Source organism: Grampus griseus (genome assembly GCF_964374135.1).
Source record: "Grampus griseus genome assembly, chromosome: 6".
Classification (NCBI taxonomy): Eukaryota; Metazoa; Chordata; class Mammalia; order Artiodactyla; family Delphinidae; genus Grampus; species Grampus griseus.
In genome coordinates this window covers 10,383,967-10,396,779 of record NC_139000.1, presented here as the reverse complement: position 1 = coordinate 10,396,779, position 12,813 = coordinate 10,383,967, and the positions used below count along the sequence as shown (strand labels likewise).

At 53.9% G+C, this 12,813-nt stretch overlaps 2 protein-coding genes across 2 annotated transcripts; one reads left to right on the top strand and one right to left on the bottom strand.

The window, feature by feature from the left end:
- Positions 1–1,449: 1,449 nt before the first annotated feature.
- WDR38 (WD repeat domain 38) lies at positions 1,450–5,541 on the top strand (the record flags this gene model as incomplete). The annotated part of the gene is given in 11 exon segments (XM_082657306.1): positions 1,450–1,518; positions 2,404–2,509; positions 2,512–2,513; positions 3,532–3,649; positions 3,764–3,861; positions 4,209–4,246; positions 4,248–4,287; positions 4,494–4,625; positions 4,759–4,908; positions 5,330–5,377; positions 5,470–5,541. Coding segments are annotated over 11 exon segments (873 nt in total).
- A 298-nt stretch (positions 5,542–5,839) lies between these two features.
- RPL35 (ribosomal protein L35) lies at positions 5,840–10,432 on the bottom strand. The gene is made up of 4 exons (XM_082656019.1): positions 10,360–10,432; positions 9,751–9,887; positions 8,512–8,593; positions 5,840–6,022 (listed from the first exon to the last, which is right to left on the bottom strand). Exons 1-4 carry the CDS (start codon positions 10,360–10,362, stop codon positions 5,873–5,875), a joined length of 372 nt encoding a protein of 123 aa, XP_082512145.1. The 5' UTR covers positions 10,363–10,432; the 3' UTR covers positions 5,840–5,872.
- Positions 10,433–12,813: the final 2,381 nt, after the last annotated feature.

The following is a 12,813-nucleotide window of genomic DNA, read 5'->3' as shown; positions in this document are numbered from 1 at the left end:
GCAGGAGCAGCTAGGTGGCTGGGGCATGGGCTGCAGGGCGCCTAAGCAGACAGAAGGGGGAGAGGGCCTGGGGAGGAGCCGTGTTCAGGACCCATGCCTCGAGCTGGGGGGATGGGTGGCCGCATAGGCCCAGATGGGTCCCTGGGGAGCCAATTCAGTGACCTGGGCCCTTTGGGCGTTAGAATGGGGGTGGGGCAGCCTCAAAGCCGCCATTGTCGCCCCCTCGCCCGCCTGTCTAGGACCTAAAATAGAGCAGGAGAACGGCAGATCTCCGTGAGAAGCATTTCTGGCAAAGAGGTCTGGGAGGAGGGGGTGTGAATCACCACTGGGAACACCTGAGTCTGAAGCTCCCAAAGCCCAGCTGTCCCAGCCCCATCCCCAGGGAGCCTGGAATCCACTGGCAAGTCGGGGAGTGGGGTTCCTCAGTCCTACTCCTGTCCAACTGTGGGGAGGGGACTGCATTCTGGCCCTAGCTCTGCCACGGAGGTGCTGGATGACTGGCCAAATCTGCCCCCTCAGGGCCTGTTTCCCAGACTTCATGTGCTGTGAGGCCCCTGGAATTCACAGCAGGTGGTTCTGATATAGGCCTCAGGGTCAGACAGACATGGGATGAGGTCCCAATTCTTTTCCTATTGGCTGAGTGAGCTTGAGCAAGTCCCCCGACCTCCTGGAGCCTCAGTTTCCTCATCTGAAAAATGGACATTGAAACCAAGTCCTGTTCTTTCTGGGTTTCAGCTGAACTATCCAACAAGGATCTTGACAGCTCCTGGGGCCTCCCTCCGTGTGCTCCAATGGCACACTCTGTGCTGCCAGGAATGTTAACAGTGACCTCACTTTTTAATGTCCTGTGCTTTGCATACTGCCTCTGGCTCTCCACATCCTGGAGGGCTGATATGAATATCGTTTCCAGCCCTCTCCATGGGAGATCTTCAGCCTCAGTACTGTCCACTCCTGGAGGAAAGGGGTCTTGGATCCCGACTGGGCCCTCATGGGCACCTACCTTGTGTCATGCCTGGAACCCTGGGGGGCAAGGATGAGCCTCCCCTTTGTGCAGATGGGGAAACAATCGATTGTCTCAAACTGTGCACCAGTTCGGTGCAGCTGCAGAGGCAGGCGCGGTTGTGTGGGGCTGGCGTGCCCTCTAGCGGCCACCGTGCGCCACACTCCGCCCCGCGGCTAGAGCTGCCCAAGGTCCGACTGGCAGCCGTCGACTGGCAGGGAAGTCCCTTCTTGGAGCCATCCGCGGTCCAGTGTGCTGCTGCCCCACCTCACCCGGGCTGACAACAGTCTCTCCCAGGCTCTCTCCACTCATGGTTTCCCAGAGACCCCACAGCGGCTGGGAGCCCCGCCCCGATTGCCATGGAGACCGCTTATACACAGTTTCCCCCCTCCCCTCCACGTTGTCCTAAGTAGGGCCGGCAGGTCGCCGGGGCGGGCGGCCACGGCCCCATGAACAGCAGGGCCCCAGGGACGCTGGCCGTGGAGAGAGTGAAATTCTTCGGCCAGCACCGCGGGGAGGTGAGGCCCTGTAGATCTCTGCCCAGATCTTAGGCTTCTTGGCTTTAGAGTGGTTTCTGGTTCTGTGTAGTGGGAGCCCGAGTGTTCTCTGTGCTCCAGTTGCGGCATGGGCTCTAGAATTCTAAGCACTGGTTCCACAGGGGGCTCAAACTCCTGGCTGATTCCAATGCTCTTTGGACTCTGGCTTAAGAGGGAACTCGGGGCTTAGAGTAGATTTTAATAGTTCTGGGCTTCAGCTCTAGAATGGGCTCTTGGCTTCTACAGAAGGCTCCAGCCTCTGGCTTCAGTGAGGGCTTGCTCTGAGCTTCAGGTTCTGGTCTTTTTTTTTTTTTTTTTTAATTTTTGGCTGTGTTCAGTCTTCGCTGTTGCGCACGGGTTTTCTTTAGTTGTGTCCAGCGGGTGCTACTCTTTGTTGCGATGTGCAGGTTTCTCATTGTGGTGGCTTCTCTTGTTGCGGAGCACGGGCTCTAGGCATGCAGGCTTCAGTAGCTGTGGAACGCGGGCTCAGTAGCTATGGCTCACGGGCTCTAGAGCGCAGGCTCAGTAGTTGTGGCGCACGGTCTTAGTTGCTCCGTGGCATGTGGGATCTTCCCAGACCAGGGTTCAAACCCATGTGCCCTGCATTGGCAGGCGGATTCTTAACCACTGTGCCACCAGGGAAGGAAGCCCCAGGCTCTGGTCTTACAGGACAACAGAGAGGGCTCCAAGCTCTCGGCTCCCCTGCAGGGTGGTTCCGGAGTTCTGGTTGTTGAGAGAGGCCTGAAGTCCAAGCTCCAACCCCAGGCTCCTGGGGCAGTATTTATGGCTGGCCCAGGAGTCTGGGGTTAGGGATGAGCAGAAAGGTGTTTCTTGCCCCAGGATAGGACTTTTGTGCTCTCCTTGCAGGTCAACTCTTCTGCCTTCTCTCCCGATGGCCAGAAGCTGCTCACAGCCTCCGAGGATGGCTGTGTATATGGATGGGAGACCCAGAGTGGGCGGCTGCTGTGGAGACACAGGTGGGGCTCTTCACCCCAGATGGGGAGACTGAGGCCTATGGCCCTGTTGTGGCTTTCTACAGAGCCTACCACAATGACCTTTGACATCTGAGCTGAGCATCCATGCAAGACAGCCCAGGCAGGGCAGGGGCAGGAGGGCAAGGAGACAGGACCTGGTCCCTGGGGTCCTGAGTCTCTGACTCTAACAGACCTGGACTCAAATCCTACCACTTAAAAAAAAAAAACTTTAAAAATCTGCATAATACCCTATTAACCATTTTAAAGTGTACAGTTCAGTACATTCACACTGTTGTGCATCTAGCTTCCAGAAGTCTCTTCGTATCTTGCAAAACTGAAACTCTATACCCATTAAACTCCTCACTCCTCCCTTTTCCCAGCCCCTGACAATCACTGTCCTGCCTTCTGCCTCCATTTTGACTAAGTACAATACCTGGTATAAGTGGAATCACACACTATTTCTTTTGGTGACTGATTTCACTTAGCATAATGTCCATCTATGTTTACCCACTTTTTTGACTGTGATTGAACTCAAGTCATGTCACCTTCTCTGCACCTATTTCCTCTTCAGAATGGGGATAATAGTTGCTACCCTATAGGATGAGATAATGCAAGCAAAGTACCTGGCACCCAGTAAGAACTCAGTAGACGTAACATGATTATTAAGACAAGAAAAAACAAATCTGGTAATTATAGGGCAGATTGATTCATGTTGTAATAGGGAAAGTCCAGGGGCTGGGGAGCTCTAAGAGGGTAATGAAGCTACGCTGGGCTGTCAAGGAGTTTCTGGGAGGTGTCTGCCATTTGATTTGGGTATTGATCTTCCAAATAGGCAAACTGAGTTGGGCATTCCAGACCAAGGCATGAAAGCCCAGGAATTTTCCAGGTGGCTGGAGGGTGAGGGTTAGAAGTGAGGAGAGGGGCGGTAGGCAACGAGACTGAAGAAATTAGCAGGGGTTGGACTGCAAGGGCCAGAGGTGGAGTGCAGTGCCCCGTTCCTTGACCATGGCCGCCCACCCAGGCCCCCGTGAGGTTCTGCCGCTTCTCCCCCGATGGCTGCCTCTTTGCCAGCACTTCCTGTGACTGCACCATCCGCCTGTGGGATGTAGCAGAAGCCAAGTGTCTGCAGGTCCTACAGGGTGAGTGGGCTGGGTGGGACTGGGAGCCAAGCAGCCAGGCCTGGTTTCCCTTTCGGACCCTGCTGTGTCCTGTGCCACCTCGCCCCTGCCTCGCCCCCTGGCCGGTGCCTGCAGGTCACCAGCGAAGTGTGGAGACCATCAGCTTCAGCCCTGACTCAGAGCAACTGGCATCAGGCGGCTGGGACAAGAGGGTGATGCTCTGGGAGGTACAGGTAGGTGGAGGGGCAGCCAGTGAGGCCTGGGATCCAGGGATGCACACCGTCCACAGTGGCCACTTTCCAACTGGGAAAGGTTGTTCGTCTTCCCCACCCCTGGCATCCCATTCTCTTGCATCTGGCTGCAGCTACCTCCCCAGTTCCCCTCTCCCTACCCTCATGCCTCAAGACCTCTGCCATGAGATTCCCCCTGCCTGTACTGCCCTCCTCTCTTGCCAAGGCCCGGGAAGCCTCCCCTAACCCCTATGCTGCATCACACTACCCAGGCAGCCCCACAAGGAGGGCCTGGGTCTGACTCACTTGAGGCAGAGAACCTGGCACGCAGCCTCTGCACTTTCTTCCAGTCAGGCCAGGTGCTGCGCCACTTGGTGGGACACCGAGACTGTCCCAAGCAGTGACTTCGCACCCAGCTCAGACTGCTTGGTGAGCCACACCTCTGCCTGGGCCCCACCTCAGTGGCCTAACAAGTGGTTAGAATTCTACACCTTGACAGTGACTTAGCTCTTCTGAGCCTGTCCCCTCCTCTGTAAGATGGGGATTCAGCAGGGCTTGGTGAGATGGTGCCTGCTTTCTGTGAGCCTAGCCAGTCGAGGAATCGGGAGGCACCATGTTATGGCGGCTGTCTGCAGGCCACGGGCTCTTGGAATTCCACCATCCGCATGTGGGACCTTCGGGCAGGGACTCCAGTGATCTTCCACCAGGAGCTGGAGGGCCACAGTGGCAACGTCAGCTGCCTGTGCCACTCAGCATCTGGCCTATTGGTGGGCTGGGTTGCCTAGGTTCCAGGGTGGCCCCTTGCTGACTACAACTCTTTGAGGGTCACTCTTTGAGGCCATTTTGGGGGCAGAGTATGCAGGCCCCAAACCTCTATGCTTAGAGCTGTCTGCTTTCCAGGTGTCCGGCTCCTGGGACAAGACTATCCACATCTGGAAGCCCTCAACCGGAAGCCTGCCTGTCCAGCTTAAGGGCCACATCACCTGGGTGAAGAGCAGAGCTTTCTCCCCTGATGGGCTGCAGGTGGCCAGCACTGGCTACTCCCACATGGTAACCCCACCCCATCAGGCCTTCCTTCCTGTGAACTCCTACCCCACATCCTCCCTACCGGAGCCCTCAGCACCCCATGTCCAGAAATGTCCACATCCCTATCTGCCCTAAATAGGAGGCTACCAAGGGCAGGACGCAGGTGCCAACTACTTCCTTACCGAATGCCTGGCACTAAGGTCTGCACTGGCCCAAATGTTAGTGGCACCGACATTTCTATGACTCAGCTTCAGGAGAAAGGAAAGTATTGCACTGAATTTCTCCATCAGCTATTACGCAGCCCTTGTTAAACACACCTCACAGACAACAAAACCCAGATCAAGAAGTTAACATGTTGGCTAAGACTCACCCCAGTGTGATTTTGTCAAAGATGCCAGACTTGCCTATGAGACTTCCCTACCCCCCAGCTTGTTTTGATTTCGAGGTCAAAGTCTGGGACTACAATACAGGAAAGAGCATTGAGACCCTGAAGGTAAGGTCTGTGGCTACAGCAAACAAGGGTGCAGAGGAAGGCCTGCTAGGGGAGGCCCGCACCCCCAGAGCCCCATACCATGCTTTTGGCAGGGAGTCCTGGATGTGGCCCACGCCTGTGCCTTTACCCCAGATGGGAAACTCTTAGTGTCTGGAGCTGCTTAGGCAAAATTCCAAGTTCACTGCAAATCACCCAGAGCTGCTCAAACAGAACATCACTACCTATGGCTCTGAAGACCTTCCATCCCTGCTTCTCCCTGCCCAGGGGGCACAGGACCAAAGTAACCATAAGAGAGTGCCCAACAGGCCCCTGTGGCCAGGGCTGCCATGGCCCCCCACCAGGGCCAACAGCAGCAGGCCAGCCTGCTGGGATCCATCAGACACCCGGTAACCATAACCAGGGCCACACCAGCCCTTCTCTCCGGCACTTAGTAGAAACCCCTATAAACACAAAGCAACACCAGCCAGTTTGTTTGTTTTATTGACACCTGGATGCTCAGGCCTTGACCGCGTACTTCCGGAGTGGGTACAGCCGCTCCTTCCGCTGCTGCTTCTTGGTCTTCAGGTTCTCTTCGTGTTTGTTGAGCCGGCGGCGCATGGCACGCGTTTTCTTGGGCCGCAGATCCAGGGGCTTGTACTTCTTGCCCTGGGTGAGGGGGAGTGGGGGAACATGAGGACCAGGGTTTGGGAGCTATTGCGGTAGCTAAGGAAGCCACAGAGTCGGAACTGAGATGCTGGGATGTGCCTGGGGAGATGCAAGCGTGAGGAGCTGTATGACACCCAGCCCAGGAGGGGACTGGAGACTGAAGTGTTGCCAGGCCATACTTTGCTTCCTAGCTCTTTAATTCCCCCAAGTTCAAGGCTGGGAAGGACTGTCCTCATTTTCCTTAAGTATATTGATTTGTTGGGCTAGGAAGTAATTTTGCCCAAATCTCAGTGAAGCTGTAGTGGAACTTGGGGTGCACACCCAAGTCAACCCACTCCCTACTTGGTGCTCTTTCCACCAGATTGCCAGCCGTGGAGTCAACATCACACCCCAACCCAGCAAGGGAAGTCTGGTACCCACCGAGTCCTGGGGGCATTTCCTGTTATCTTCGCTTAAATTATGTGTGTGTGTACGGGAGGGTGAGATGTGCAGCTTAAGCTGGTGCTCAATTTATCTGAAGGACCTGCCAGGTACCTGTGGTGACATTCCCACCGAACACATGCATCTCAGAGGGAAGACCTGGCTCGGCCGAGACCATCCTGCTATGAGGGGCCAAGCCCCTCTTCCTGACTTGGCTCGTTCCTAGACCTTTCTCAGGGCATTGTCTCTCCATCTCTGCTCCCACTCGTTCCCGAGCCACTTCCTCCTCAGTGAGGAGTCTAGGCTAAGGCAGCTCTCATGGTCCCCTTTGTTCTGCAAAGGTCCCCTGGGGCCTCTTCATTTTGAGGCCCTGTGCTGGGTGCTGGTTTAGCTACAAATGAGACCTGCTCCCTGCTCAAGGAGCTCCCAGCACAGTGGAAAATGGAAAACAAGTGGTGCATCAGTGTGGAGGAGGAAAGAGATTAAGGAAGGTTTCACCTAAATGACTGACAACAGCCTTGAAAGCAACGGGCACGTCAACTGCAAGAGAAACCAGAGTGGGCACAAAAGCCCTGAATAGTGACAGCTCAGGCTGGGAGCTGCCAACAGCCTGGAGGGGTAGGCACATGGCAGGCGTATGTGAGCTAAGCGGGGTTCAGGTCATGAACAGCCTCAGTGCAGAGAACTGCAGGGAAAAAGCTAAGCAGGAGATGAGGGCAAGCTCTGTGGGGGGACCTGGAAGCATGAATGTCTGTCCACCCACATCCCTCATATCAGTTGGTACAGGTCAGGGCTTCATCTGTTTCCAATTTACCAAGCACCTTAGAGCTCTGCTGTCCAAGAGTGGCCACTAGCCACACACTGTTTACATCCTTCAGTCACTGTGGCCACATAAGCACTTAATAGGCACGCATGGCCAGAGGTTACTGTATCGAAGATCAACGTCTCTCATAGAGACCTTACCTCTATCTCCAGGAGTCCTGCCTGGCTGTTTGGGGGAGTGTACTCACTGGATGGTCATGAAGGCAATTTTTCCAGGCCACAACTCTACATGGTCCCCTCAGAGGCTGATGAAAGCTCCAGACCCAATTCTCAGAATACGTTCCCCCAAACAATGCGCACACGTCCGGGGGTGGCAGCAACCCTCCCCCCACATGCTGCTGTCCCCTGGGCAGCCAGCCCCGGTGGCACACCGTGTTGACTTTTTTGATGTGTCAAACCCTCCAGTCATTCAAACACTGATTTGGGTATTGATATGAAGCCATTCTGCAGATGCTATCAAAGCCCCTATCAGTCAGCTTTAATTAAGAGATTATCCAGAGTAACCTGGGTGGGCCTGATCACAGTTGAAAGGCCTTAAAGGCAGGACTGTGGCTTCCCCCAAGAAATCCACCTGAGGGCAGCAGCTTCAACCAAACCTTGAGCTCCAGCTTGCTCACAGATCCTCTCTTCCCAACAAGTGTGTACCCCACCATCAAACAAGCCATTTCCTTGTAATAAACCAAATGTGTGCATACACAGTATATAAAATCTCCTACTGGTTCCACTTCATAGCTTGAACCCTGACAACACTAGTTTTAGGCACAAGCAAAAAATGATTATAAAAATTCTAGGCTGAGTGAGGGGCAGGCACCTGTGGAAAATCTCCAGGAAGCACTCAATCCACCCTTACCAAGACATGGTTTGGAACCTAGGCCCAATCCATTTACTGTAGGTGGCGCTGGGCAACTTAACCTCTCTAAGCGTTGAGGTCATCATTTGAAAAATGAGGATACCAGATGCTTGGCAGTGACTGACAGTGCTAGCAAGACCATTAAAACATTTAAACAAGACTGCCCAAACTCAGCTCGTGAGGTTTTATTCAAAACCCATCTCCAGCCAGACTCCCACATCTTTGATTTCTTGACAACTGCAGCCCCAAGGAAATGCAGTCTGCATGCCACATGCTAGTAAGAAGGCGAACACATCCACAAGCTGAGAAGTCTCTAGAAAGCCCAGTCCCAAGCACCCCAGCAGAAGCTTGCCATACTGCTCCTCTAGCCAAGCACCACTGTCCCTTAGCCACTAACCTTATAGAATTTCCTGAGGTTCTCTTTCTGAGTCTGGTTAATGACGGTGAGTACACGGGCGATGGATTTGCGAACAACACGGCTACAAAACAGAGACATCGATCAAAATGGGGAAGACACACAGCACTCCCCAAGGTATCTATTTCAGGGCCTGACCCAGATGTCATAGGGCAGGGGCATTCCCCATCAGCTCACCCACATTCACCCAGGAGGTACCTAACCCAGCCCAGGAGGAAGGTGTTCTGGAGGGAAGAGAGACAATGGATGAGTATCCAAGGACTGGGGACATGGAACGGCTGGCACATCCAGTGCTTTAGAAGAGTTGTGAAGTATTCACTGAGGAGGCTTAATGAGAGGTGAAGGGCAGATCAGGAAAGATCTCCCATCCCAGGCCATATATCCTGAGGACTATGAAGACGACCTAACCAATGCCAATCAGCTAAACGACCTAACCAATGCCAATCTGAATGAGCTGACTGGAGGGAATCATGCCGCAAGCTGATTAGGGAGTCACAGGAGGGGCCACTGGGGAGGGGACAAGGCTGAAGACAGGAACAGGCTGGGGTTAAGTGAATTTGCCGTCATGTTGAATATGAGTGCTGCTTAGTAAATGACTGGTAAACACAGTCTTGAGGATTCAGCATGCACCACCACAGGAATATTATTGGGTGCCCATTTTATAAAAGAGGAAAGAAAAACCTGGGTGGTGAGCCAATCTACCCACCAAGTAGGATGTGGCAGAAGTGGAATTTATGCCCAGGTTGACTAACTCCAAATCCATGCTCCTTTCACAAATCTTGACTCTTGCTCCACATACATCAGTAAGTTACACTACAACTCAAGTAAGGGGTGCAAGGGGTCCCTCAACCAAGTGAAGGGGGATGTGGAAAAAAATCCAAATGCTGGTGGGAGGTAGGAGAAAGGGATCAATGAGACGTTCGAAGGTACCATTAAAATGAGTCTTCAGGGACACCCAGTTCTTTCTCCAGCCAGAGAAGTTGAAGGAGGTTACTCCAGGCAAAGGACCACAGGTCAAAGGCAGGTCACCACGCACCTGGGCATGAGCAAGGGGAGCCTAGAGAGGCTGGCTAGGAAGGGCACGACATTCCGACCCACGGATGCATGGAATGGGCACTTAAATGGACACCTCCTTAAGCCAACTTCGAAAATCCACAAATGTTCCCGACGCATATGTCACCCCACGCCCAGAGGGCCGTAGTCTGGCCTCCCGTCACTTACATCTTGGAGAGTTTGGAAGCCGCGCCGCCTGTTACTTTAGCCACGCGTAGCTGGGACAGCTCCACTTTCAGGTCCTCCAGCTGTTTCAGCAGCTCCTCCTTCTTCTTGCCGCGAAGGTCTCGAGCCTTAATCTTGGCCTGAGCGAAAGAAAGGGTCTGGGTCAAACACCCAGCGGGGCCGTCTCCCCCTCGGCCACTTACCGAGGCTTCCACCGGCCATCGTCCCCTCCACCTGCGTCGTAATCAGCCCCTGGAGGGCGCGCGCCTCGCCCTGGGCCAGGAGCGCGCTGGAGGCCCAGCACTACCGTGCCTTGGGCAGGGCAACCCAGGCCGCAGCAGGCGCGCCCTCGCCCAGGCCTGCTGCGAGGCTGGGCCACTACCCCCATTCCGCAGGGGGAAAGACGGAGGCCCCGGCAGAGCGCGCGTACCTCTCCTGGTCTAGGCCTACGTGGGGAGAAAGCGAGGGGCCGGCTGGGGCGGCGCTAGGCCATTACGCAGGGCCTCCCACAGGCCGGGTTGGTAGATGGGCTCTCAGGGTTCGCCACGCGACCCCCACCCCAGTCCCTGAGCCCCACAGCGCGCGGATGGTGCCCGATTGTCCTACACCCACCATGACTGTACAGCCGGCCTCCGCTGCCTTCTCGGAGGGAAAGAGGAAGGGGCGGGGCTGACCTCCACAACTACAGCCGGGTGGCGGCGGGCGTGGTCAATAACGCTGGCGAGGGAGCCCTGGCTCCGCCCCTTCCGCCTCACCCCCGCGCGAGGAAAGCTGTGGTCCGGCCCGCCGAGCCCCGCCCCGAGGAGCCGGAGACCCGCCCAGCAGTGACCGCGTCTTCTTCCCGCGCTCTGGAGAATACTTGGGTTCGGCGTATTGCCCAGAGCAGCGCTGTGGGGAAGTCGAGGCCTGAGGTGGCGGCAATTTACTGGACTAGTAAAGACTCGGATTCATCCATTCATTTATTCATTCATTCATTCATTTGGTAAACATTTGCAGGTCGCCCAGTCTGTGCTACTCAGTGCTGGGCGCCGGTGTTCCGGGGGTACAGAGTATGAAGGTTGAGGGTTTTCAAAGATGAATTAACATGGCCTCTGCCTTGGAGGAATTTAAAGTCCAAGGTGGGCGGGGAAGGGCGGTGTCAGACAACTATAATCCAACTGCAAAAAAATTCTAGTGGAGACAGCATGCGTTAGGGGAAACATTCATGGCCTTTTCTTAGTGAACCTGACCCGGTTTCAAATTCTTATCCTGTTGCCTGGTGCTAGCTGACTCTCCCTTCCCCTCCCTGAGTCTTAGTTTCCTCACCTGTGATATGGGGTATTTATAAGGATCAGGAAGATAACATGTAAAACTCTTAGCACAAGACCTGATGCAGGACTTCCCTGGCGGTCCAGTGGTTAAGACTGAAGTTCCAATGTAGGAGGCAGAGGTTCCATCCCTGGTCGGGGAACTAAGATCCCACATGCCGTGGGGCACGGCCAACAAAACGAAACACCTGATGCATAACAAGCGCTCAAAATATCATCACCATCAATATTCCCAGTTGAATGAACACTTGAGATGGCCTGAAAGTTAAAAGGCGGATTTCACAAGGGAAAGTGCTCAGGCTTTCTGACTGGACGGTTGCATTGTTGCCCCAACCAGCAAGCATGAATCTGTGCTCTAGTGTCACTCCATTGCCCTTAACAAAGGCACATCCACACGTTAGAGCTCTAGTTAAAGCCAGGTTGGCCCCTTGCTGCTGTCACGTGTCTCCTCCAGGAAGCCTTCTCCCATCCCCTTATGGGTTTCCATTAATGGATAGTAGCCTTGGACTAAATTGGGACACAGACGGCCCTTGTGTGCAGAGCTTTCTGGGCAATCCTCTCTTTAGCCCCAAACATACTGAATTAAAATAAATTTACGTATCTATCTCCACAGCCAGCCTGGAAGTTCTCCAGGGGTCAGAACCATGGCTGACACCTGGTTTGGTTTTTCTCATCTCCAGGCCCAGCATATGGATGCCTGTTGGATGAACTGAATTAATCAGCTTTGCCCAAGATCACGGGGAGGCATGCTTCCAGGAAGTGGAGGGAGGTGGAGAAGAGAGAGCAGAGGACATTCTGGGCATGGATTAGTCTTAAATGGAAGTTGAATGGTGCACAGGGACTTGACTATCATATTTTCCAAATGCTTATAGTTCTGTTAAAGGTAATGATTGTGTACATCTTTTCTGAACTTGAAGTCACCTATGACTACCCTGTTTCTCTTACATGCCACATCCAACCCACTCCCAAATTCTGCAGCCTCTTTCTTCAAAATACCCAACCTCTTCCCACCACTGTTACTGGCACCTGCCTGGCCTGAGCTGCCATTGCCTGTCACCTGGACCATTGATGTCACTTCTTAAATCACCTACTTTGGCTCAGGCTCCCATGTGTTCTCAATACACATTTGAGGGACCCTTTTCAAGTCAGATCATGTCACTGCTCTGCCCAGAATTTCCAGGGCTGTCCCGAGTTAAGACCACATCCTTTCCTCAGCCTACAAAGCTCTACAGCACCCGCCCCTCCCCCCCACCTCCCTTCCATCTCATTTCTTCTCACTCTTCTGCTCCAGTATGGCCCTGCTGTTTCTGGAATACTCCAAGCCTGCCCTGTCTTTGAGCCTTTGCTCGGCTCCCTCCTTCACTTCCTGCAGGTCCTTGATCAGCGTCACCTCCTCGGGGACACTTCTCTTGACCACTTTATCTGAGTTACTCTCAGAAACTGCATGTTGTTTTTTTCTTCTCCTCAGAATACAGTCATCCCTGACATAGTGTGAATTTTTAATTCTGCCCCCTTGACTGGAATGGAGATCCACGGTCATAAACAGTGACATTATTTCATTCACCAGTTTATTTGGGGGCTATTTCCTTACTTGTAAAACGGGCATTTTGGTTTAAAATTCCTTCTGATCAGGATGTTCTGGGGATATGAATTTCTGTTGTCTTGTGGCCTCCCTAGGTCACACAGATTTCTTCCAAGGTATGGAGCTGATAGGCAGGTCTTCCAGGACCCGATACTTTTTTTTTTTTGCGGTACGCGG